The 26,785-nt window shown below is 49.7% G+C and overlaps 1 protein-coding gene across 3 annotated transcripts; it reads left to right on the plus strand.

Moving 5' to 3' along the window:
• The first annotated feature begins 5,083 nt into the window (after positions 1–5,083).
• On the plus strand, positions 5,084–26,757 carry LOC119928730 (F-box only protein 6-like). Of its 3 annotated transcripts, none has more exons than XM_038747243.1 (7): positions 5,084–5,158; positions 10,073–10,347; positions 17,860–17,986; positions 21,166–21,261; positions 23,027–23,122; positions 25,209–25,344; positions 25,680–26,757. In XM_038747243.1, exons 2-7 carry the CDS (start codon positions 10,083–10,085, stop codon positions 25,887–25,889), a joined length of 930 nt encoding a protein of 309 aa, XP_038603171.1. In that variant the 5' UTR covers positions 5,084–5,158; positions 10,073–10,082; the 3' UTR covers positions 25,890–26,757. The 3 variants fall into 3 exon arrangements, with proteins under 3 accessions (XP_038603171.1, XP_038603173.1, XP_038603172.1); XM_038747244.1 differs by having other exon boundaries at positions 5,145–5,201; XM_038747245.1 differs by lacking the exon at positions 23,027–23,122.
• Positions 26,758–26,785: the final 28 nt, after the last annotated feature.

Below are 26,785 nucleotides of genomic sequence, written 5' to 3' on the forward strand. Positions count from 1 at the left end.
ATGGGGCCATCCCAGACAGAGAGAAGCCACTTTGGTTAATGTAGCTTTACACACTGGAGTGCTTTTGGTCTGCACAAAATGGAGGGTTACTGTTGGTATGCACAAGATGGAGTCAGTCATTCCAAGTTCGCTGGGGGACAACAGGCTGACTCCAGAAGTAGGGAAGGCCCCAGCTACTTAGTTTCCATGGGCTCAGGGCCCAGGGGCCCCTGAGGACAAGCCCTCAGGAATAATAATAATAATAATGGTATTTGTTAAGTGCTTACTATGTGCAAAGCACTGTTCTAAGCACTGGGGGATACAAGGTGATCAGGTTGTCCCATGTGGGGCTCACAGTCTTAATCCCCCTTTTACAGATGAGGTAACTGAGGCACAGAGAAGTTAAGTGACTTGCCCAAAGTCAATCAATCAATCATATATATTGAGTGTCTTACTGTGTGTAGAGCGCTGTAGTAAGCACTTGGGAAGTACAAGTTGGCAACATATAGAGACAGTCCCTACCCAAGAGTGGGCTCACAGTCTAGAAGGGGGAGACGGAGAACAAAACCAAACATATTAACAAAATAAAATAGAGTAGATATGTACAAGTAAAATAAATAAATAAATAGAGTAATAAATATGTACAAACATATATACATATATACAGATGCTGTGGGGAAGGGAAGGAGGTAAGACAGGGGGATGGAGAGGGGGATGAGGGGGAAAGGAAGGAGGGGGCTGAGTCCCAGACTCAGGCCTCCTGGAGGAGGTGAGCTCTCAGTAGGGCCTTGAAGGGAGGAAGAGAGCTAGCTTGGCGGATGTGGGGAGGGAGGGCATTCCAGACCAGGGGGATGACGTGGGCCGGGGGTCGACGGCAGGATAGGTGAGAACGAGGCACGGTGAGGAGATTAGCGGCAGAGGAGCGGAGGGTGTGGGCTGGGCTGTAGAAGCAAAGAAGGGAGGTGAGGTAGGAGGGGGCGAGGTGATGGAGAGCCTTGAAGCCGAGGGTGAGGAGTTTCTGCTTGATGCATAGGTTGATTGGTAGCCACTGGAGATTTTTGTCACACAGCTGAGAATTGGCGGAGCCAGGATTTGAACCTGTGACCTCTGACTCCAAAGCCCAGGATCTTTCCTCTGAGCCAAGAAGCCCTAATTATTTGAAGGGAGCAATAGAATTCCACCGGGGCAGGGGGGAAGGGCTACCACCTACTATTAGGGTATCCCTACCATATGTGGGCTTGGCCTAGCTTTCTCTGACACTCACACCCTCTGCCCTGGCTGTCTCAGTTTCCCTTCAACCCAGCCTTTCCCTTAGGAGTATTCATTCACTTCTTCATTCATTCAATCAATTGTATTTATTGAGTGCATACTGTATGCAGAGCACTGTACTAAGCGCTTGAAAGAGTACAATATAACAATAAACAGGTAGATTTCCATGTATCACGCTACAGCCGGGGTAGCCGGATGGACTGGACCCCTGCCTCCCAGCCCAAGGTTCTGAGCCTACGGTAATTGCTCCCCATCTCCAGTATTAAATCACACTTTTTCCAAATCCTGGAGTCAAGGGGAGTTAAAGCCGACTGGAGGGGCCATACCGTGGCTAGGAGATGTTCAGTTGTTGGGGTAGAAGCCCAGGGGCTCCAGGTTCCAAGTTTGGACGTAGTCCCCCACCAGGCTCCAGGGTGGACTTGAGAAAGTATTGTTCACACGTTTCCTGGAGAGCCCCTCTCCCCGGCAGATTGGTAGCTTCAAGCTGTGAGCATTCCCAACTTTCCCTCCTGTGATCGGGGATCTTCCCCAGTGGGCTAGGCATTGCCCAGATTTCGCAAAAGGCAATAACAAACCCTGCCTACTAGCTGACATTCTCGGGCGAGACTATCTCTCCCCACACCCTTGAGTAGTTTTTTCACTACCTGCCAATCCGTTCGAAGGCCGGCTATTTTACTCCTCAGACACTGCTGTTCAGGAGCCATCTGCTCCACATGCCAAATAAACGTGTTTTTTTTTAAGCCAATGCGACCTGTAGTTATTGGGAACTTGGGAAAGAATCCAATTTCAAGGATTCTAGCCAGAAACCTTGTCCTCTTACCCCGTGTTTCTCTCCCCTTTCGAAACAGTCATCGCAACAAGTTGCAGTTACCATTTTAAAACAAAAACATTTACTAAACTAGGCTATGCGCTGAGGGAAATGTACAGATGCCAGAAGCATGGGAGACAGGAGGGATAAATCTGGGATGGTTTCCTGAAGGAAGTGGGTTTCTTTGGTTCCATGACCCTCTCCAGATTTGAGTGAGGAGGGGGAAGGGGAACTGGGTTTGTTAGGTTTCAAGTGGGACTCATGTCCCCCATCCCCCCCTCAGCGTCCTAGTGGAAAGAACGCAAGGCTGAAAGTCAGGAGACCTGGGTTGGAAACATGGCTCTTACACTTAACCTGCTGGGAGCTTGTGGAAGTCATGTATCTATGCCTGTTTCCTCATTTGTAAAATGGGGATTAAATATTTGTTCTCCCTCTCCTATAGACTGTGCAATCCCTATCAGACACTGGATCTGATCTAATGGCATCAACTCCCTTGCTTAGTGGCTAGCATGGTGTAGGGGACAGAGCATGGGCTTGGGAATCAGAAAGTCATGGGTTCTAATCCAGCTCTGCCACTTGTCTGCTGTGTGGCGTTGGACAAGTCACTTCACTTCTCTGTACCTCAATTACCTCATCTATAAAACGGAGATTGAGACTGTTAACCCCAAGTCACTTCACTTCTCTGTACCTCAATTAACTCACCTATAAAATGGAGATTGAGACTGTGCGCCCCAAGTCACTTCACTTCTCTGTACCTCAATTACCTCATCTATAAAATGGATATTGAGACTGTGAGCCCCACCTGGGACCAGGATTGTATCCAACCCAATTTGCTTGAATCCACCCCAGGACTTAGTACAGTGTCTGGCACATAATAAGCACTTAACAAATACTACAATTTTTATTATTATCACTCTAGTCATAGGGATGAAAAAGCATGGGCTTGGAAGTCAGAGGACATGGGTTCTAATCGCGGCCACTTGCCTGCTGTGTGACCTTGGGCAAGCCATTTACCTTCTGTGGGCCTCAGTTCCCTCATCTGTACAAAGGGGATTAAGACTGTGAGCCCCACGTGGGACAACCTGATTACCTTGTATCTACCCCATGGCTTAGAACAGTGCTTGGCACATAGTAAGTGCTTAACAAATACCATAATTATTATTTACCAGTACACTTACTTCCCCATTAGTGAGGATTTCTCTGGAGCCGGGGGAAGGGTGATTGTGATTGTGTCTGTTTTTCCTAATGCCAGTCCTTCTCTGGGGCCTGCTGAGCAAGTAGGTAAGGAGCAGTACCCTGACTGTTATTACATTGAGCCCCTTGGCCTTTAGGGGTGGGGGACAGGGGATGATGACAAGGGGGTTCCAGGAGCCCGAGGCCTCCCAGTCTGGCCTCAGCCTGGGGCTGGAGTAGAGGCCTCTTCAGAGGATGCCAACCCCGACGGTGGTGGCAGGAGGAGGAGAAAGAGGGCACCGGGAAATGTGGAAGGAAGAGATTGCCCAGGGGCGGGAGGAAGGGCATTCATCCATTCATTCAATCGTATTTACTGAGTGCTTACTGTGTGCTGAGCACTGTACTAAATGCTTGGGAAATACAAATCGGCAACATATAGAAACAGCCTCTACCCAACAACGGTCTCACAGTCTAGAAGGGGGAGACAGACAACAAAACAAGTAGGTTACAATACCATCAGAATAAATATAATTTTAGCTATATACACATCGTTAATAAAATAAGTAGAGTAATGAATATGTACAAACATGCACAAGTGCTGTGGGAAGGGGAAGGGAGTAGAGCGGGGGGGGTGATGGGGAGGGGAGGAGGAGGAAAGGCAAAGGGGGGCTTAATCTGGGAAGGCCTCTGGAGGAGGTAGCTGGAGGAGGAGGAAAGGCAAAGGGGGGCTTAGTCTGGGAAGGCCTCCTGGAGGAGGTAGCTCTCTGTAGGGTTTTGAAGGGAGGAAGAGAGCTAGCTTGGCAGATCTGAGGAGGAAGGACATACCAGGCCAGAGGAAGGACATGGGCCGGGGGTCGACGGTGAGACAGTTGAGGATGAGGCCCAGTGAGGAGGTTAGTGGTGGCAGAGGAGCGGACGGTGTGGGTTAGGGTGTGGAAGCAGAGAAGGGAGGTGAGGTAAGAGGGGGCGAGGTGATGGAGAGCCTTGAAGCCGAGTGTGAGGAGTTTTTGCTTGATTTGTAGGTTGACAGGCAGCCACTGGAGATTTTTGAGGAGGGGAGTAACATTCACAGAGTGTTTCTTTACAGAGATAATCCAGGCAGCAGTGGTTGACAGGCAACCACTGGAGATTTTTGAGGAGGGGAATAACATGCCCAGAGCGTTTCTGCATAAAGGTGATCCAGGCAGCAGAGTGAAGTATAGACTGAAATTAGGAGAGGCAGGAGGAACGGAGATCAGAGAGGAGGCTGATGCAGTAATCCAATCGGCATAAAATGAGAGATTGAACCAGCAAGGTAGCGGTTTGGATGGAGAGGAAAGGGCGGATCTTGGTGATGTTGTGGAGGTGAGACCGGCAGGTTTTAGTGACGAATTGGATGTGTGGGATGAACGAGAGAGCGGAGTCGAGGATGACAACAAGGTTGCGGGCTTGTGAGATGGGAAAGATGGTAGTGCCGTCTACAGTGTCGGGAAAATCAGGGAGAGGGCAGGGTTTGGGAGGGAAGATAAGAAGTTCAGTCTCGGACATATTGAGTTTTAGATGGCGGGCAGATGTCCGGATGGAGATGTCCTGAAGGCAGGAGGAGATGCAAGCGTGGAGAGAGGGAGAGAGAGCAGGGGTGGACATGTATTGCCAACTTGTACTTCCCAAGCACTTAGTACAGTGCTCTGCACACCGTAAGCGCTCAATAAATACGATTGAATGAATGAATGAGGTGAGTGAAGCCCAGTTACAGTGATTAGTAATGCAGTGGAGATAGCAGGGGAGGGGCAGGGAGGGTGTCCGGGCCCTCGGGGGTGGGAGGAGGAGGAGGAGGAGGCAGGAGGAGGAGGCGGGCCCCGGGCACCGGACGGAAGTGGCGGCTGCCGGCTGGAAACCGCGGGAGGCGGCCGGACAAGTGCACGGCTGCGACACGCCCGACAAGCCAAGGTGGAGGAGCGGGGGGCCAGCTGGTCGGGGTCAGGGGTCAGAGGTCAGGGGGCGAGCGGGCCGGGCGGGGGGGCGACTGGCGGGGCGAGGGCGCGCGCACGCGGGAAGGGCAGGACCCGCCCGGGGGTCAATCAATCAATCGTATTTATTGAGCGCTTACTATGTGCAGAGCACTGTTCTAAGCGCTAGGGAAGTACAAATTGGCAACACATAGAGACAGTCCCTACCCAACAGTGGGCTCACAGTCTAAAAGGGGGAGACAGAGAACAGAACAGGGTCGGGGGGGCGTGGCCGGATGGGGTCTGAGGGGCAGGGATTGGACGGGAGCGGGATGAGGGGCGTGGCCAGGCGGGGTCTGGGGGCAGGGATTGGACGGGAGCGGGATGAGGGGCGTGGCCAGGCGCGGTCTGGGGGCAGGGATTGGACGGGAGCGGGACGGGGGCGGGGGAGGAGGCCTGAGGAGAGGGCGGGGATTGAACGGGAACGGGATGGGGCGTGGCCCGAGGGGATCTGAGGGGCAGGGATTGGACGGGAGCGGGGGGAGGGGCGTGGCCAGATGGGGCCTGGGGGGCAGGGATTGGACGGGAGCGGGATGGGGGCGTGGCCGGACGGGAGCGGGGGAGGAGGCCTGAGGAGAGGGCGGGGAGTGGACGGGAGCGGGGATAGGGGCGTGGCCAGATAGGGCCTGGGGGTCGGGGATTGGATGGGAGCGGGGTGAGGGGCGTGGCCAGATGGGGCCTGGGGGCAGGGATTGGACGGGAGGGGCACGGGGGCGTGGCCGGATGGTGGCGGGGGAGGAGGCCTGAGGGGAGGGCGGGGATGGGATGGGGGCGTGGCCAGATAGGTCTTGGGGGTCAGGGATTGGACGGGAGCGGGATGGGGCCGTGGCCCGTTGGGAGCAGGGTAGGAGACCTAAGGGGCGGGCGGCGATTGGACATGAGCAGGACGAAGGGCGTGGCCGGACGGGGGCAGGGGGAGGCCTGAGAAGAGGGCGGGGTTGGACGGGAGCGAGGTGAGGGGCGTGGCCAGGTGGGACCTGAGGGGCAGGGATTGGACGGGAGCGGGATGAGGGGCGTGACCGGACGGGACCTGGGGGGCGAGGATTGGGCGGGAGCGGGATGGGGGCGTGGCCGGATGGGACCTGGGGGGCGAGGATTGGACGGGAACGGGGTGAGGGGCGTGGCCGGATGGGACTTGGTGGGTGGGGATTGGACGGGACCCGGTTGGGGTCATGTCCGGATGGCGTGGCTCAGTGGAAAGAGCCCGGGCTTTAGGGTCAGAGTTCATGGGCTTTAGAGTCAGAGTTCATGGGTTCGAATCCCGACTCCGCCAATTGTCAGCTGTGTGACTTTGGGCAAGTCATTTAACTTCTCTGTGCCTCAGTTACCTCATCTGTAAAATGGGGATTAAGACTGTGAGCCCCCCGTGGGACAACCTGACCACCTTGTAACCTCCCCAGCGCTTAGAACGGTGCTTTGCACAGAGTAAGTGCTTAATAAATGCCATTATTATTATTATTATGAGGGGCGTGGCCGGATGGGACTTGTGGGGTGGGGATTGGACGGGAGTGGGATGAGGGGCGTGGGTGGATGAGATTTGGGGGTGAAGATTGGACGGAAGCAGGATGAGGAGCATGGCCTGATGGGGGCGTGGCCTGACGGGATCTGGGGGGCGAGGATTGGACGGCAGCTGGTTGAGGGGCATGGCCTGATGGGGGCGGGGTAGGAGATCTGAGGGGCGTGGCCTGACGGGATCTGGGGGGCGAGGATTGGACGGCAGCTGGATGAGGGGCGTGGCCTGATGGGGCGGGGTACGAGATTTGAGGGGCGGGTGGGGATTGGACGGGAGCAGCGCGAGGGGCGTGGCCGGACGGGACGTGGGGGACGACGATTGGACGGGAGCGGGGGGCGTGGCCTGACGGGACTAGGGGGCGACGATTGGACAGGAGCGGGGTGGGGGCGTGGCTTGGGAGCGCCTACAAAATTAGGTTAATTTTGGTTTGGGCCGGAATGGACCACTTCCGGTTAAGTCAAGGCTAACGCTTCCTCTGCCGGTCAGGTTGATGATGATGATGGTATTTGTTAAGCGCTTACTATGTGCCAAGCACTGTTCTAAGCGCTGGGGTAGATGCAAGGTAATGAGGTTGGGGACGGTGGGGTTGTCGTGTCCGGCCGCTGGGCAAAAAAAACGGTTTTACTGCCCGCAGACCGGTTTGCGTTGTGCTGATCGGAGCCTTCTCCTGAAGGTTAGGGAACGGGAGAGGATTTGGCCGGACGTTCTTAACAGTCAATCAATCAGAGGATTGAGTGGGGTTTTGTGTGTGTATTGTCTTTGTTAATCATTTACTTAGGCACTGTACTAAGCACTGGGGTCGATACAAGCTAATCAGGTTGGGCACAGTCCCTGTCCCAAATGGGGCTCACAGTCTTAAATCCCCACTTTACAGATAAGGCCCAGAAAAGTTAATAATAATGATGATGGCATTTATTAAGCGCTTACTATGTGCAAAGCACTGTTCTAAGCGCAGGGGAGGTTACAAGGTGATCAGGTTGTCCCACGTGGGGCTCACAGTCGTAATCCCAGATTTACAGGTGAGGTAACTGAGGCCCAGAGAATTCATTCATTCAGTCATATTTATTGAGCACTTACTGTGTGCAGAGCACTGTACTAAGCGCTTGGGAAGTACAAGTTGGCAACATATAGAGACAGTCCCTACCCAACAGTGGGCTCACAGTCTAGAAGAAGTTAAGTGATGTGCCCAAAGTCACACAGTTGACAATTGGCAGAGCTGGGATTCGAACCCATGAACTCAGACTCCAAAGCCCGTGCTCTTTCCACTGAGCCACACTGATTTGTCCAGGGCCACACCGCAAATGGCAGAGTCAGGATTAGAACCCAGGTCCTGACTCCTGGGCCTGTGTGCTATCCACTGGTGTGAGCAGAGCACTATACTAAACCCATTGGGGAGTTCAGTACAACAGTTGGAAGACACTTTGCTTATCGAGCTTATCCAGTTAATATAACCAATCTATCCGTGGTACTTACTGAATAATAATAATAATGGTATTTAAGTGCTTACTGGGTGTCACGCACTGTTTTAAGCACCGGGGTAGATGCACGGTAATCGGGTTGTCCCCCATGGGGCTCACAGTCTTATTCCCCATTTTACTGATGAGGTAACTGAGGCCCAGAGAAGTGAAGTGACTTGCCCAAAGTCACAAAGCAGACAAGTGGTGGAGTCGGCATTAGAACCCATGACCTCTAACTCCCAAGGCCATGTTCTTTCCACTAAGACATGCTGCTTCTCCTACCTATTGAATACCCATTGGACACCTGCTGCATGCAGAACGCTTGGAAGAGTAATCTTAGTCCAGTAGTTCTGTGTGTAATGGGTATATAAAACATGATGGATAGTGAGGATATGAGCTCTCCATGCACATACACTAATCCACCTAGAGAAATCAGCCCTTTTTATCTCCCTGTGTCCCCAGTTTACAAATAAACAAGTCATTTCAAGGTCTGCCTTACTCTACTTGTGGTAGTTATAGAAGGGTTGTCATTTATCTAGTTCAAAGATGCTGCTGCCAGTAGTAAGTGAGTCTGGGTTAGTAGCAGTAAAAAAGAAACAGGCCACTGCTCTCCCCATCGTTAAAGCCCTGCTAAAATGATCAATCAGTCAAGCAATCATATTTATTAAGAGTTTACTATATGCAGACCACTGTACTAAGCACTTGGGAGAGTATTTATTCATGTATATTAATGTCTCCTCCTCAAGACTGTGAGCTTTCTATGGGCAGGGACTGTGTCTGTTATTGTATTGTACTCTCCCAAGCGCTTAGTACAGTGCTTTGCACACGGCAAAAGCTCAATAAATACTTATTAAGTGAATAAATGAATAAGAGAGTACAATATAGTGGAGTTGTAAGACAGGTTCCCTGCCACAGTGAAAATAAGTGTGGCCCAGTCAGTCAGTCCTATTTACTGAGCACTTACTGTGTGCAGGGCACTATACTAGGCACTTTGGAGAGTACAATATAATAATAATAATGGCATTTATTAAGCGCTTACTATGTGCAAAGCACTGTTCTAAGCGCTGGGGAGGTTACAAGGTGATCAGGTTGTCCCACGGGGGTGGGGGGGGGCTCACAGTTTTCATCCCCATTTTACAGATGAGGTAACTGAGGCCCAGAGAAGTGAAGTGACTTGCCCAAAAGTTACACAGCTGACAACTGGTGGAGCCGGGATTTGAACCCCTGGCCTCTGACTCCAAAGCCCGGGCTCTTTCCACTGAGCCACGCTGCTTCTCCATATAACATATAATATTATAAAACATTATAATAGACACACTCCCTGCCAAAAACAAACTTACGGTCAAAGGGTAGACCATCGGCCTTGGGGTCAGAAGAACCTGGATTCTAATCCCTGTTCTACCACCTGTCTGCTGTGTGACCTTGGGCAAGTCACTTCACTTCTCTGGGCCTCAGTTACCTCATCTGTAGAATGGGGATTAAGACTGTGCGTCCCATGTGGGACAGGGACTCTGTCCAATGTGATTTACTTGTATACACCCCAGTGCTTAGCACATACGTGCCTAGCACATAGTAAGCACTTAGCAAATACTGCAGTTATTATTATTAGGTATTCACACACACACCCCCGCCCAGTATTTCTGTACAGATATTTATAATAACAGTAATTTATTGTATTGTCTGTTTCCCCAGCCAGATTTTAGGGTCCTTCGAGTCAAAGATGTGTCTACTGCTCTCTCTCAAGCGCTCGGTATAGTGCTCTCTGCCCAAAGTCACAACAAATAGTCTCCTGAAACTTGGAGAGTGTAGCTTGACTCCTGGAGAATTGTGTTGTGTTGACTGGGGTCTTGTGTTGCGCTCCGTGTGTGTGTGTACGTGTGTCCAGTTCTCCCGGAATGGAGGTGACCACCATCAGCGAGCTGCCCGAGAACATCCTCCTGGAGCTGTTCTCGTTAGTCCCGGCGCGGGAGCTACTGCTCCGCTGCCGGCCCGTGTGCCGCCTGTGGCGCGATGTCATCGACCTGCTGTCCCTCTGGAAGCGCAAGTGCCAGCGCGAGGGCTTCATCTCCGACCACTGGGACCGGCCAGTCGCCGACTGGAAGATCTTCTACTTCCTCTGCAGCCTCAAGAAGAACCTGATCCGTAATCCCTGTGCCGAAGGTGAGGCGGCCCGGGCTGGGGGGGCCACCATGGGGAGGAGAGATGGGAGGCTTATTGTGGGGGGAGTTAACTAGAGCTCTCGATTATGGGCGGTGGGTCGACGATGAAGAGGCGACTACTTTGAATTCATGGATAGTCCAAAAACTTCGCTGAACCAATAGTGGCACCCTTCTCCCTAACCGTCACTTTTATGCGCGCTGCTCCGGAACGATCCGGCTTGAGTTTCGTTCTTTTTATTTCTACCTGCCTCTTCCACTCCCTCATCCTTGGTGGAGGTGCTGAGGAGCTATAAAATGGCCAGACAGTAGGGGAGGCAAAACTGGGTAATTCACAGATTAATCAGGAATTCATTCCCTTTTCTGAGGCGTATTAACTCTTACAGCCCACTAGTAAATAGCTTCTCGCCCAGTGCAAGGAGCACTTTAAGTCTATGTTGTTGTGGGCAGGGAATGTGTCTGTTATATTGTACTCTCCCAAACACGTAGTACAGCTCTGCACACAGTAAGCGCTCAATAAATCTGACTGAATGAATGAAAATAGAATTGACTGTGCCAGTTAAGTCTTACAGATTTCTGACTTCATTTGACCCCTGGATACACTATTACTGTTATTACTCTGGTATTTAAGTGCTTGCTATATGTCATGTACTGTTCTAAGTGCTGGGGAAGACACAAGTTGATCAGTTGGATACAGTCCCTTTTCCACAGAGGGCTCACAATCCAAGTAGGAGAGAAATCCCGACATGAGAGAAGGCTGAGAAAGTATTTACGTGGGCCGTTAAATTTTGTACTAGTTTGCAAGCATGGAGTAAGATGATAGATTTGAAATCAAGTAGTGGTAATAAATGGTATTTCTGAGCCCTGACTGAACGAAGCCTCATAACCAAAGTTTGTCCATTGTCCCAGAAGGGAGACTCCCTCAACCCTGAGTGAAATAGTAAAGGAGTTTATTTAGTGCTAACTCCGGGCAAAGCACTTTACTAAGCACCTGGGAAAGCACACCAAAAACACAAGACGTGTTCCCGGCCCTCAAGGTGCTTACCCTGTACGGGGAGACAGGCATAAAAATCGGTGCAGAGGAATCACAATAAATAACCGAATGCACAATTATATATGGAATCTGTACAAATCCCTATTCTCGCATCAACGGGAAATAATTTAAGACTCACTTCCCCAACACAAACTCAGATCATTTTTCTTACCGATAATCTGAAGGCTCAATATAATATGTGGGGGAGGAATGTAGGAGACTACTGGAACCACAGCAAATACTTTTACCCATCAGCCCACTAACCCTCTGGGAACAAAGTTTTGAGGCCTGCAGTTTGATCGCAGGCTGGTTTCCAGTTTAGCCTTTTCTGATTTTCTTTTCTCCCTTTATTATGCTGAAGCAGCTCCACTTTCCAAAATGATGCCATTATAAACTAATTTATCACAATTTCTCAAAATTGCCATTAACTAGCCACTCTTTATTTCCCTTCTCATTCTCAGTTCTCAGAAATATGACGCTTTACACCATTTGGAACCATTCCCTTCTAGTTGTGGAGGCTGGCTTGGCACATAGTAAGCTCTTAAAAAATACCCTCCATCTGCACATCCACCAAGATAGCTCTCTTCCTCCCTTCAAAGCCCTACTGAGAGCTCACCTTCTCCAGGAGGCCTTCCCAGACTGAGCCCCCTCCTTCCTCTCCCCCTCCCCATCCCCCCCGCCCTACCTCCTTTCCCTCCCCACAGCACCTGTATATATGTTTGTACAGATGTATTACTCTATGTATTTTACTTGTACATATTTACTATTCTATTTATCTTGTTAATATGTTTTGTTGTCTATCTCCCTCTTCTAGACGGTAAGCCCGCTGTTGGGTAGGGACCGTCTCTATATGTTGCCAACTTGTACTTCCCAAGTGCTTAGTACAGTGCTCTGCACAAAGTAAGCACTCAATAAATGTGATTGAATGAATGAGTGCGGAGAGTGAGTATGGTTAAATGTAGAAGTTCAGGGTTGGTAGAATTCAGGTGTTGGGAATTGATTGCTGGAGGAGGTGGGGGTTTAGGAGGACCCTTCTCCAGGCTGCTTAGGTTCTGCCTACTTTGTGGGGGTGTCGGGGGGCTGGGCTGGGGGTGAACAATAGTCCCCACACCCGTCTGCTGTTGACCTTGGGCAAGCCAATTCACTTCTCTGGGCCTCAGTCACCTCTGAGCCTCTCGTGGGGCAGGGACTGTGTCCAGCCTGATTTGCTGGTATCCACTCCAGTGCTTAGTACAGTGCCTGGCATATAGTAATAACAATAATAATAATAATGATGATGATGGCATTTGCTAAGCGCTTACTATGTGCAAGGCACTGTTCTAAACGCTGGGGAGGTTACAAGGTGGTCAGCTTGGCCCACATAGGGCTCACAGTCTTAATCCCCATTTTACAGATGAGGTAACTGAGGCACAGAGAAGTTAAGTGACTTGCCCAAAATCACACAGCTGACAAGTGGCGGAGCCAGGATTTGAACCCATGACCTCTGACTCCAAAGCCCGTGCTCTTTCCACTGAGCCACGCTGCTTCTCTAAGTAAGCACTTAGCAAATACCACAGTTATGATTATTATTACTGTCTGAGCTGGTCTCCCAACCTTGCTAAGGCAGGTCTCTGACATGACTTGAGGGTTGCCAGTCCGGACTGAAAGGACCAAAACGGCAGCTTTGAAGCCTGCCCCTTCCCAGTCCTTGCCCACTTTTCTCCTCTGAACTCACAGTGAAAAATTGGTCCTTATACCAGACTGTAGAGTGTCCCAAAAAGAACATTTCCTAAGCATTCCTCGGTCTTTCCAGACTCAGCGGTGTCATCATGATGAGGTATTGGATGGCCAGTAGCCTTAATATGAAATGCTGTTGTTACCGTTAGGACGGCCATGAAGTCAGCTCTAGTGCAGTGGGTCAACTGGCCTATTTTGATTCAGATCTGGTGCCTTTTAGCCCTTGCTTCATTTCTTTCAGGCCTTGGGACTATGCTTTTGGAAAAGGGTGACTGATTTGTCTCTGTGTCACTTTCGGTCCTCAGTGGATGTTTTCTACCCTCTTTCCTGCACCCCAACCTCATGGAGTTCTGACAGAGCAAACTCATTCCCCAAAGGTGGACAATAGCTCAATCTCATGTTATGTTTTCCTTAGTCCTAGAATCAGACCCATGGTTCTTGTTGACGTGAGCACCTCTTTCGAGCTGCCCCTTGTCCAGGGCAAGCAACACAGGACCCGGGCGAGTCGATTTTGGTTCTTTCCCTTATTCCCCACCCAGTGCCCCTTTTAGGAGAGGAGGGCAGGCTGGAAGCGGTTGGACTGCTCATGGAGCTGAATCATAGTCCTAGGACTTTGGTTGACTAATGTGCTTCTTGGAAGGCAGGGCTGGGTTTTCCAGTCATCCCCTGTGGATTGCAGCTCCGTGATTCATGGAGCCAGAGAGTGTGAGGTCCTTAGGTGGCTGCTGTTGTAGAGGAAAATGGCAGGTGGTCTTGTCAGCCCATTGAAAAAGTCACAGAAACAGAAATCCTTCAGGGTTCTGCCTCCCAGAGGGTTGGAAGTAGTGTAGCCTAGTAGAAAAAACTATGAGCCTGAAAGTTAGACTGAGCCCCCTTTTTCCTCTCCTCCTCCCCATCCCCCCGGCCCTACCTCCTTCCCCTCACCACAGCACCTGTACATATGTTTGTACAGATTTATTACTCTGTTTTATTTGTACATAGTTACTATTCTATTTATTTTGTTAATGATGTGCATTTAGCTTTAATTCTATTTGTTCTGACAACTTGACACCTGTCCATATGTTTTGTTTTGTTGTCTGTCTCCCCCTTCTAGACTGTGAGCCTGTTGTTGCATAGGGACCATCTCTATATGTTGCCTACTTGTACTTCCCAAGCGCTTAGTATAGTGCTCTGCACGCAATAAGTGCTCAATAAATATGATTGAATGAATGAAAGTCAGGGGACCTGGGATGTAATTCTGACTTTGCCATTTGCCTGCTGTGTGACCTTGGGCAAGTCACTTGGATTCTCTGAGCCTCAGTTACCTCATCTGTAAAATGGAGGTGTTCTCCCTCCCCTTTAGACTGTGGGCTCTGTGTGGGAGAGGATTGTGCTTGACCTGCCTATCTTGTACATAGTAAGCACTTAACAAATACCACAATTTAGTAGTAGTAGTAGTAATAGTATATAAGAACACCTTGTTGTCCAGGAATCACCCTAGAGGGAGAAGAATAAACCAGCAGGGCAGCGTTCTTCCTAGCAGGACTGGAGTTTGATCTTAGGTCGTGGGTTTAGAAACCCTGAAGTGACTGTTCCTGGAATTATCCACATTCCGTTTTCCCCATCCTGGTTATGGCAAGTGGATCGAAAGCCTAACTGGCCCCCATCCTTGAGGGTGTAAGGGGCTGCCTTTTCCATGCTGCTGGAGTAGGGATGGAAGACCACACTGGGATGTAGCAGAGAAGCAGCTGTAGAGAAGCGGCTCAGTGGAAAGAGCCCGGGCTTTGGAGTCATGGGTTCAAATCCCAGCTCCACCAATTGTCAGCTGTGTGACCTTGGACAAGTCACTTAAATTCTCTGGACCTCAGTTACCTCATCTGTAAAATGGGGATTAAGACTGTGAGCCCCCCGTGGGACAACCTAATCACCTTGTAACCTCCCCAGTGGTAAGAACAGTGCTTTGCACATACTAAGCGCTTAGTAAATGCCATTATTATTATTATTCTTATTCTTATTATGTAGACGGGAAGTTCTCAAGGGATCAAGGTATTCAGGGTGCAGACCACCCTCTCCCTTCCGCCCCCACCATCACCTTTCCTCTCCCACCCTGCTCTGATTGATAAATACGATTGAATGAATGAATGAATGGTTGGGTCCATGTCAAGAAAGGGTGATAAAACCAAAGTCGGAGTTGTTGCCTAGGTGCTAAAATGCCTAGCCATGGCCCTGCTAGGACTCAAGAGTCCTGCTTTCCAGCCCCTTGTCTTCTCTTTGGTGTCTCTCTCCTCCACTTACAGTGTGCCAGTGCTTAGTACAGTGTCTGGCACTTAAAAATACCATCATTATTATTACCACAGACATTAGTCTCATGGCCTGCCCTGGCTTCTTTTCAAAAACAGTGTCTCAGTTTATCCAGGTCAGCTGGCATAGCAACTTTCACATCCCAGTCAACCCAACGAGGCTTCTCCCAAAGTGCCCAGGACCCCAAAATGGGGTGTGAGAATCCACTATCACCAAACTCTGAGACCCATGGGGATCCAGCAGGGATTAGTTCCATCTCTTCAACTTCCAAAGACACTCAGAATGGGATTTTATTTATATTACTGTCTGTCTCCCTCTCTAGACTGTAAGCTCACTGTGGGCGGGGAACGTGTCTACCAACTCTGTTGTTTTCTCCCAACCACTTAGTACCGTGCTCTGCACACAGTAAGCCTCCAATAACTATCATTGGGTTTTTTATGGCATTTATTAAGCGCTTACTATGTGCAAAGCATTGATTGATTGAATTTGATTTTAATGTCTGTCTCTTCCACTTGATTGTAAGCTTCTTGACCAAACGTTTAGTGCAGTGCTTTGCATACAGTGTGTCCACAAAGAACAATAAGTGATTAATTGATTGGAATTTGGAATATTCCTTCAAACATTGCCAGCTAGTCCACCCTCCCTGTCCTGCCCTGACCTACTCCAGCTCCGGATTCCAGGGGGCAGAGAGACCCTCATTGTGCTTGGTTCAGTGGGACTGAGGTCATCAGGGCCCCCGGTGCTGTTCACAGTTAGATGTTCTGCAGCCATTATCGCTCACCCTGGGCAATTATCTGAGTACTCTCTGTTCCTGTTTTTCATTGTACTGCTGCCCGGTGAGGTCATCTAAACCTCAATGCTACACTAAAATAGAGAACAAAAACCCGTGGTGAAGAATTTTCTAAAAACCCAATTGCTTCTGTTGAGATGCAGTCAGTGAAGCCACCTCAAGGAGAGCCTGGGAGAGCCAAGTGGACAAATTTCCACCTAGGGAAGCAGTGTGGCCTAGTGGATAGAGCACAGGTCTGGGAATTAGAAGGACCTGGGTTCTAATCCTGGCTCTGCCACTTTTCTGGTGTGACACTTTGGGCAAGTCACTTCACTTCTCTGGGCCTCAGTTACCTCATCTGTAAAATGGGGATTAAGACTGAAAACCCCGTGTGGGACATAGACTGTATCCAAACTAACTAGCTTGTATTTACCCCAGGGCTTGGTACAGTGCCTGGTACATAGTAAGTACTTAGCGGATACCATTTAGAAAAAAATAACCACCTGCTCCTGGGCAAGGAGAAGCTGGCTAAAGTCCCAGGCATTCCTGGAAGAGAGCCTGCATGCTGGGGGTTCTCTAGCTCCCGTCTCTGAGTTTAGATGCCCTTGGAGTTGCCAGGACAGATTCTGTGCCTGTTCTTCCTCCCCCTTAGACTGCCAACCCCATATGGGACACGGACTGTGTCTAGCCTGATGGCTTATATCTACCCCCAGCACTCCTCCTCTCAGGATCGCACCTGGAGATTTTCCAGTACTCTACCAGTCTCCGCTATGGGAGAGAGAGTCCAGCAGACGCCTACCCATTCCATTCCTAGCTTGGCCGGTGGCTAGAGTGGAAGGCAATCTGCTGCAAATCAAAACTCACCTGTGCTGGGCAGCAGCAGCACGGGAGTCAAGGACAGAGACTCAAGTTTACTGCGTGGAAGAAGGCAATGGTAAACCACTTCTGTATTTTTACCAAGGAAACTCTATGGATCCACTACCAGAACGACTGCAGATGAGATGTGTCCTTGGAGTCGCTGTGGATTGGAAACTACTCAACAGCGTCAGATAAGACAAGAACCCGGCATTTAGCATAGTGCTTAGCACACAGTAAGTGCTTAACAAATACCACAGTTATTATTATTAGCTTCTTTCTGGTCAAGGACTTGTCTGAGGAGCCATTGGGTATGTGAGCAACCAAAGGACTGCAGGTGAACCTCCTTAATGGCCCTTTCAAGCCCCAGAGATCCAGGCGGAAGCGCTCCTGCCTTATAACTAGTATAACAATAACAACTGTGGCATTTGTTAAGGCCTTATTATGTGCCAACCACTGTACTAAGCACTAGGGTAGATACAAGATAGGTCAAACCAAGTCCCTTTCCCACGTGGAACTCACAGGTTAAAGGGCAGGAAGAACAGGCATTGAATCCCCATTTTATAGATAAGGAAATTGAGGCCCAGGGAAGTGACTTACCTAGTGTCATTCAGCAGGTAAGTGGTGAAACCAGAGTTAGGACCCAGGTTCTCTGATTCCTAGGCCCGTGCTCCTTCCACTAGGTCATACTGCAGGGACATCTGAATCTCCGCTTTCCTTTCAGGTGAATGATCAGCCCAGTGATTGTTGAAAAGTCTGGCTACGGTGCTGGGCTTTTTCTTGCGAGGCTGGATGTCAGCCATTGGCCCCTGGTGTCTGCTTCCATGTTTCTTATCCTCCATTGTTCATTTATCTTTCCCCAGAGGAACTTGTATCTTGGTCGATTGATGAGAACGGGGGAGATAACTGGAATGTTGAAAATTTGCCAGGAGAACACGGGCAAGAATTCCCCAACCCCAGAGTCAGAAAATACTTTGTCACGTCGTATGGGTGAGATTAATAACATTTTCTGTGGGGTCTCACTGGGCAGCGGGCAGGTAGGATTGGGAAGAAACTGGAGATCTGAAGGCTAGGAGAGAGCTTGGGTTAGGGTTCTTGGGGGCTCAGGGAAAGGTTGTTCATTGGAAGGAAGAATTGCCACTTCCTTCAAGGATCTCAGCTCAGAGCTGAACATCTCTTGTTCCTCTTTGGATCTGCCCCTTTGTCCTCCTGTGGCTAACCAGCCAGAGAGGCGCAAACAGCCCTGGTCCCACCAAACAGATCCCCTGTGAGTCTCCCAGGCCACCAATCAATCAATCAGTCATATTGATTGAGTGCTTACAGCGTGCAGAACAAGATACTAAACATTTGCGAGAACACGGTAATAACGTATCTGGTAGACACGTTCATTGCTTTCAACAAATTTACAGTCTTAAAGTGACACACTTTTTGGAAGCCTGACAGTGCTGAGGTGAACCAGGGCTGGAAAATCAATGGAGTCTCCTTGAGATTGTCCCACCTCCCAATAGTAGCAGGAATAGTATTTACTGAGTGTTTACTGTGCTCAAAATCCATCCCCTCCCCTTGCACATCCAGCCCCATCGCTTCACACCTTATCAAAACACTTACCCCCTCCCTTCTACCCTTCCTAGCCACCATCTTCAACTGTTCGCTCTCCAATGGCTTCTTCCCCACTGAATTCAAACATGCCTATGACTTTCCTATACTAAAAAACCTTCCCTTGATCCCACAGCTCCCTCCAGTCATCGCCCTATCTGCCTCCTACCATTCCTCTCCAGACTCCTTGAGCGAGTTGTCTACACCCACTGTCTCAAGTTCCTCTCCTCCAATTCTCTCCTTGACCCCTTCCAACTAACTGGCATCCATCCCCTTCATTCCACAGAAACTGCCCTCTCAAAGGTCACAGATGATCTCCTTCTTGCCAAATCCAATGGCCTCTATTCCATCTTAATATCCTCCTCGACCTCTCACCTGTCTTCAACTCTGTCAACCACCCCCGTCTCCTGGAAACATTATCCAACCTCGGCTTCACTGACACTGTCCTTTCCTAGTTCTCCTCCTATCTCTGTGGCTGCTCAGTCTCTCTCTGTTTTGCGGGCTCTTCCTCTGCCTCCCACCGCCTAACTGTGGCTGTCCCTCAAGGTTCAGTTCTGGGGGTCCCCTTCTATTCTCCATTTACATCCACTCCCCTGGAGACCTCATCAACTCACTTGGCTTCAACTACTACCTCTGTGCAGTTGATTCCCAAATCTACATCTCCAGCTCCGATCTCTCTTCCTCTGCAGTCTTGCATTTCCTCCTGCCGTCAAGATAGCTCTACTTGGATGTCCTGCCATCACCTCAAACATGTCAAAAACAGAACTCTTTATCTTCCCACCCAAACTCTGTCCCTCCCCTGACTTTCCTATTGCTGTAGGCAGCACCACCATCCTTCCTATCTCACAAGCCCACAGCCTTGGCATTATCCTTGACTCCTGTCTCTCATTCAACTCACATATTCAATTTATCACTAAGTCCTGTTGGCTCAACCTTCACAGCGTGGCTAAAATTGGTCCTTTCCTCTCCATTCAAACTGCTAGCTTAATATCCTCCTCCAGGAGGCCTTCCCAGACTGAGCCCCTTCCTTCCTCTCCCCCTCGTCCCCCTTTCCACCCCCTCATCTTACCTCCTTCCCTTCCCCACAGCACCTGTATATATGTATATATGTTTGTACATATTTATTACTCCATTTTACTTGTACGTATCTATTCTATTTATTTTATTTTGTTAGTATGTTTGGCTTTGTTCTCTGTCTCCCCCTTTTAGACTGTGAGCCCACTGTTAGGTAGGGACTGTCTCTATATGTTGCCAACTTGTACTTCCCAAGCACTTAGTACAGTGCTCTGCACACAGTAAGCGCTCAATAAATACGATTGATTGATTGATTGATTGCTACCATGTTAATCCAAGCATATAGCCTATCCCGCTTTAATTACTCTATCCGCCTCCTTGACCTCTCTGCCTCCTGTCTCTCCCCACTCCAGCCCAAACTTCACTCTGCTGCCCAGATCATTTGTCTACAAATATGTTCAGTCCATGTTTCCCCACTCCTCAAGAACCTCCAGTGGTTGCCCCTCCACCTCTGCATCAAACAGAGGTGCATTTAACCGTTGGCTTAAAAGTACTCAATCACCTTGTTCCCTCCTACCTCACCACTCTCCTACTACATCCCAGCCCTCACATTTTGCTCCTCTAATTCTCAATTACTCACTGTACCTCGATCTCATCTATCTCTCCACCAACCTCTCACCCACATCCTGCCTCTGGCCTGAAACGCCCTTCCCCTTCATATCTGATAGACAGCTATCTTCCCCCAAGAGTCCTTCCCTGACTAAACCTTCTTTTCCTTTTCTTCCACTCCCTTCTGCATTGCCCTGCTTGCTCCCTTTATTCATCTGCCCTCCCAGTCCCACAGCACTTAGGTATATATCTGTCACTTATTTATTTATATTAATGTCTGACTCCTCCTCTAGACTGTAAGCTCATTGCTGGCAAGGAATGTGTCGGTTACACTGTTATATTGTACTCTCCCCAGCTCTTAGTACAGTGCCCTGCACGCAGAAAGCACTCAATCAATACTACTGATCGGTTGATTGATTCAGAACACTATACTAATGGGGACACCTAGTGGGAATTAGACATGGTCTCTGTCCCTCGGGGGTTGGGTGGAGCATCTTGAACAGACCGTAGTGAAGGCCAAACCTGGTGATAGTGGCCAAGAGCTTTACTGCCGTCTGTCCACAGGGTTGGGGGGCCAGCAGGGATATTTATGCCTTGAATTTAAACATTCAGCCTTCTTCATTATTCCAAATTGCTCTTGCAATACTGGTAATAATAATAATTATGGTATCTGTTAAGAGCTTACTATACACCAGGCACTGTACCAAACACTGGGGTGGATACTGGTCTCAAGTTGTCCTCACAACATCCTTATGAGGTAGGAACACAAGCTATTATCTATATTTTGCAGGTACAGAGGGGCTAAGTGATTTGCCCCAGGCCCCAAAGTGGCAGAGCCAGAGTAGAGCCCAGGTTTCCCAACCCCCATAGCCTTGATGCACTTCCTCCTGATCTCAGGAGCCCCTTTGCATTTGGGACTGAGAACACTCCTGTGTCCTCTTGTCTTCCAGATTATGCCTCAAGTCTCAGATCATTAACCTGAAAGAAGAAGGCTACTGGGATGAGCTGCTTGACAATATCAAACCAGCCATTGTGGTTGAAGACTGGTAAGTGAGCAGAGTTTTGTGGTTATGCCTTCATTCATTCATTGTCGTATTTATTGAGCCCTTACTGTGTGCAGAGCGCACAGTATGAATCTCCCTTGGTTGCCCACAGTTTCTTTCTTTCCAAATATGTTATCAAAGCCATTCACAAATGGCCCAAGTGTTGAGGGTGGACGTGCAGTGGGACAGCCATCACACAGGTCCTCCATGCACGAGAAGCAGCGTGGCTTAGTGGAAAAGAACACGGGCTTGGGGGTCAGAGGTCGTGGTTTCTAATCCCGGCTCCGTCATTTATCAGCTGTGTGACTTTGGGTAATCACTTACCTTCTCTGTGCCTCAGTTACCTCACCTGTAAAATGGGGGTTAAGACTGTGAGCCCCCCATGGGACAACCTCATTACCTTGTATCTACTCCAGTGCTTAGAACAGTGCTTGGCACATAGAAAGCGCTTAACAAATACCATCATCATCATCATCATCACCCTTTGGTGCCTCTAATGGAGAGAATTCCGGGCTACCCAACCTTCACCTTCTCTTCCTTTGAAGCCCTCCTCTTCCCACTTCAATTATTAGTTCCTGTCACCTGCTAGCCCCCCTGGTCCCAAATCCTGTTTTCTAAGTGATTTTGACAAGTTTCTCACCTTCCTGCTCTCCTTTTCCTCCCCTGCATGGATCCTCAGCAATTTCAATATCATGTGAGCGTTCCTGCTGGCCTCCCACCACCTACTTCCTCTCATTCCTCAATACCACAAACCCCCTGCTCCACTCCTTCTCATCTAAACACCAGTGGGGACAGACTTAATCTCCTCATCCCTAGTCACTGATCCATTTCTAATCACTCCATTTCTGAAAATCTCACTCTCCAACCATAACCTGTCTTCTCTCCCACCCCCTTCTTCCCACCAAACTGTCCTGTTCCCCAGCAGAGACCTCTGATTGCAACCCCTTGCACTTATAGCTTGTGGGCCAGTAATCTGTCTACTGACTCTGTTATAATTTACTCTCCCAAGCGCTTAGTGTGCTCTGCACACAATAAGTGCTCAATAAATACCATTGATGGATTATCCCAGGCCATCATGCCCAATTTGGACTCCCTACTCTACTGCGTCTCTCTTGATGAGCAAATCCATGGCCTCAACTCCAACTCAGCTCCTTCATCCCTTTCACCCCACTGATCTCACCCCACCAACCCCCAGCCCTAAATCTCCTCTAAAATATGCTTCCTTCACTCCTGCAGTTATGCCACACAGTGCTGTTCGTGGGATCTTGGTAACAGATCAACTTCAACCGCTTCAAGTTCATCCTTACCTACTATAACTCGGCTTCTACTTCTCCCACACAGCCTTTCGTGCTCATTGGCCCCACCTGATATTCCAGATGTTTAACTCCCTCCCAAATGCCCCCTACCTGACCCTGCCAACATCCCTGCCCTCGTCCCTGACCTTGCCAACTACTTTAGTTGACAAAATTGAAACCTTGGGATGTGAACTCCCCCAAATCTCCCTTTCACCTCCCCAGCTTTCTCCCACCCTCAAATCACTGTTAAGAATGATAAAAGATCTCCCTCCTGCTTTCAAAATCTACCCTCCCACCTACATCTCCAACCCCATTCCTTTCAACCTTCTAAAAACACTTGTGTCCACTCTTTACCCCTCCCTGACCATCATCTAGAATCACTGATGCCATCACCCTGTCTCCTTCCTCCCATTCCTGTCCACAATCCTCAGACCATTTGTATACCCACCCTGCCTCCAATTTCTCTCCTCCAGCCTCCTTCTGAACCTGTACAATCCAGTTTCCATCCCCTTCACTCCAGTGGGACCTCCCTGTCTCCAAGGACACCAATACCCTACTTCTCGCCAAATGTAAGACTCCAGTCCTCCTCTACCTCTTAGCTACTTTCAACCCTGTGGAACATTCCCTTCCCCTGGAAACACTATCTAGCCTTAGTTTTTCTGCTTCATTTATATCTAGGGTCTCCCCTTAACAATCTGGTCAATCCTTGTCAGTCTCTTTCTGCCTCCCACTCCCCAGTATTCTGTTCTGGATCCCCTTCTCTTCTCAATTTACATTCACATACTTGTCAATCAATCGATCAGTTGTATTTATTGAGTGCTTACTGTGTGCAGAGTACTGTACTAAGCAATTGGGAGAGTATAATATAGCAATATTACAGAGTTGGTAGACCCACTCCCTGCCCACATCGAATTTACAGTCTAAGATGGAGAGACAGATGTTCATATATATATACATATAAATTAAAGATACGTACACAAGTGCTGTGGGGCCGAGGAGGCAGAGTGAATAAAGAGGGCAAACCGGGGTGATGCAAAAGGGAGTGGAAGAAGAGGAAATGAGGGCTTAGTTGGGAAGGCCTGACCTAATTGAAACCTTATTGGTTCATGAGGCAGGCTCCCTGAACAAAATTGACAGGCAGGTTCTGCACACCCAAGTGGAGATTTGAGCAATTATCTGGCTGATCTTTCTCCAGCTGGATAAATCAGGCCCCAAAGAGAACTGAGGAGGGGGAGGCCAATTGGGCAGTCCACCTGGACCAAGTCATCCAGTAAATGCTCAGGCCTTCTGTCTCTTGGGCTGAGCAGATTCAGCTACTGCCTCAATGGCATTACACACCAACTTCCTTTCCTTCCCTTCAAGAATGTTTTTTTTCCCTGTAGCATCCCTGAAAGATCACAGTAATAATGGTGTTTGAGTGATTGGGAAAATACATCAAGGTGGGAATTCTATATAGTATTCCCATTTAAATATGAGGCTACTGAGACCCAGAGGCATTTACTGTTCTTTGAGGCACTCTTAGTTGTATTGGATGTTGACTTTATTTACATTTAAATATTTTAAGCATTTGGTGAGTTATGAACTTGGCAGAGTGTCCCGGCTCCACCGTGAGCATCCCTGCCTTTGCTCGTTGTTTTATTTGGCTTGTAGTGATTGCTGACAGTCCAGTTTAAGGGGCTGAACCTTTCTTAAATGTCTGCCTCCGCTATCAATTGGAAGTTCTTGGAGAAAGACCACATGTCTGTTTCATTCATTGTGGTTAACTTCCCAGGAGTCTGGTTCTTTGCTGTGCTTAGAGTGGAGATTCAGTGACTGAATCAGAAAGTATAGGTGGCTGGCAGCAAATCCATCAGGTAGGATACTCCTGTTATTATGCTGTGCTCACTTTTTCTCCTGTAATTTTTAAGCGCTTACTGTGCGTCAAGCCCTGTTCTGAGCATTGGTAGACAGAAGTTAATCAGGTTGGACAGAATCCCTGTCCCACATGGGGCTCACAGTCTGAGTAGGAAGGCGAACAGATATTAAATCCCCATTGTGTAGATGAAGAAGTTGTTACTAGCCCAAGATCGCACAGCAGGCAAGTGGCAGAGCCAGTGTTAAAACCTAGATCCTCTGTCTTCCAAGCCCAGGATCTTTCTACTAGGCCAAGCTGCTTCTAACCGCTTGCTAGAGAGCAGGATGAGGGGTTGAGCTGGGTCTCCTTGATTTTTGTGGCTTGACTCTGTTTTTGCCAGTCAGCGGCAACATCCTCAACCTGTTCTCAGGCCAGTTTTCTGCCCTGCGGCCCCTGCTTATTCTGCTGTGAGAAGCAGATTGGGGTGAGAACACGGGGTGCCTGGTTGTGGCCTGTTCCCTGAGGGTGGAAGGACCTGGGTTCTAATCCTGACTCTGCCACCTGTCCGCTGTGTGACCACCTGTCCACCGTGTGACCCTGGGAAAGTCATTTAGCTTCTCTGGGCCTCAGTTACCTCATCTGTAAAATGAGGATTAAGTCTGTGAGCCCCATGTGGGACAGGGACTGTGTCCAACCTGATTGACTTGTATCTACCTCAGTGCTTAATACAGTGCCTGGCCCATAGTAAGTGCTTAACAAATGCCAAAAAAAAAAAAAGGTCCCATCTTCCCCTTCGGACCAATCTCTTCCCGACCTGGTAGGTTCGCCGCCAGACACGACTGTGGCTGCAAGTACCGTATCTGGGTGCAGCTGCTCTCCGCCGACTTCATCGTGCTGGACTCGTTCCAGCCGGAGCCTGTGGTCATCGAGCAGTGGAGCGACGCAGAGTGGAGAAAGGTGACGGGACACCTGGGGCCCAGCCAGGAGGGGCGGTCTCCCCTACAGTGACCAGACGTCTTCGGGGCCCCAGATTCCCACACCTAAGTCGGCTCCCAACTTTCCAAACCTGCTCATCCCTTTGAATCGGTTCCAGAGGGCAGGGTGTACAGAGGTGCGAGGAGCATTCCCACAGTGCAGTGCTGCCACTAATGCCAAGGTGCCCACGGCTCGGCCACCTTATTGGTGGTCTCCCAGCATCCTTTCTCCTCTGGCTCAGGCCCCCTTTCTGGATGACCGAGCTGGGGCTCCCTCGAGCCACGACAAAGCTCTGACTTCTGTCTTGCCTCCCCTAGGTCTCCCACACGTTCTCCAACTACCCTGCGGGAGTTCGGTACATCCGCTTTCAGCACGGCGGCAAGGACACTCAGTTTTGGGCCGGATGGTACGGTCCTCGGGTCACAAACAGCAGCATCACCGTCGAACCAGAGCTGACTGGGAACTGTATGTCCGGACACCCTGGCTCCCAGCCCGTTACCACCCCAGCTAGTGGATCAGGGGACTGAGGGGGATGCTTTAACACTTTATTCCAGCCTACCTTCTTACTTCTGACAGGCCCAAATGTGCCCACATCAGATTGGGTCTTCTTGCTTGGCAAGCTGTTGCTTGTGGCTTCTGTTGCCAATCGAGTTGGGTAGGACAGATCCCTTCCTCTCTGACTCGAGTTAGGGTCTGGAAGAAGCCTGTAGGTGTGAGGGCCCTTGGGCCCCAAACTAAATTCTCCAGAGACCCATTACTATTTCTGTGCCCGCAACTGTGCTCTAGTGGGAAGACAATGTCACCTGCTGCCCATGCCAGCCCATTCTCTGCCTTTGTCTCCCTGCTCCTCTTCTGGACTGTTTCCCCTATGCTTCCTTTTCCCACATGGCAACTGCTTCTCAGGATGAGTTTATATGGGCATGAAGAAAAGGCAACCTACTCCTCAGCTTAATATTGACAAGCCCCTGTCCTCCTCTGCACCAAACCCTGCCTTCCCCTGCTTCTACAGCAGACCCCACCTCCAGGAAGTCTTCCCCGCTTACCCCTCTTGGCTCAGGTTCCTTGTTTCCCTTTTGGCTTTGTAAATACTCTCTATTACTCTAGGTGCTAAGATAACGCAGGGACCCACTCTTTGTTGTTGTGGCTTTTTAAAACACACCTCCGCTGAGCTCAGCTGATACACGTGGCCGACAGCTCTGCTCCATCCGGGACACGGAGCAGGATAAAAATCAAGATCTGGACTCCACCCCTTCCTTTGTCTAACGCATGCCTCTCTTCCGCCTCATCGTTCCATCCCCCAGAGGTACTCTGTTTTTAGCTGGGGCCTGCTTAGTAGAGAAGCAGCGTGGCTCAGTGGAAAGAGCCCGGGCTTTGGAGTCAGAGGTCATGGGTTCAAATCCCAGCTCCGCCAATTGTCAGATGT

This window comes from Tachyglossus aculeatus, chromosome 5, assembly GCF_015852505.1.
Source record: "Tachyglossus aculeatus isolate mTacAcu1 chromosome 5, mTacAcu1.pri, whole genome shotgun sequence".
Lineage (NCBI taxonomy): Eukaryota > Metazoa > Chordata > Mammalia > Monotremata > Tachyglossidae > Tachyglossus > Tachyglossus aculeatus.

Coding starts and splice junctions, on each gene's coding strand:
- LOC119928730 (XM_038747243.1), top strand. CDS start 10,083: ATGGAGGTGACCACCATCAGCGAGCTGCCCGAGAACATCCTCCTGGAG. Junction 10,348..17,859: donor CCGTAATCCCTGTGCCGAAG/GTGAGGCGGCCC, acceptor ATCTTTCCCCAG/AGGAACTTGTATCTTGGTCG. Junction 21,262..23,026: donor GCCATTGTGGTTGAAGACTG/GTAAGTGAGCAG, acceptor TCTCTCCTCCAG/CCTCCTTCTGAACCTGTACA.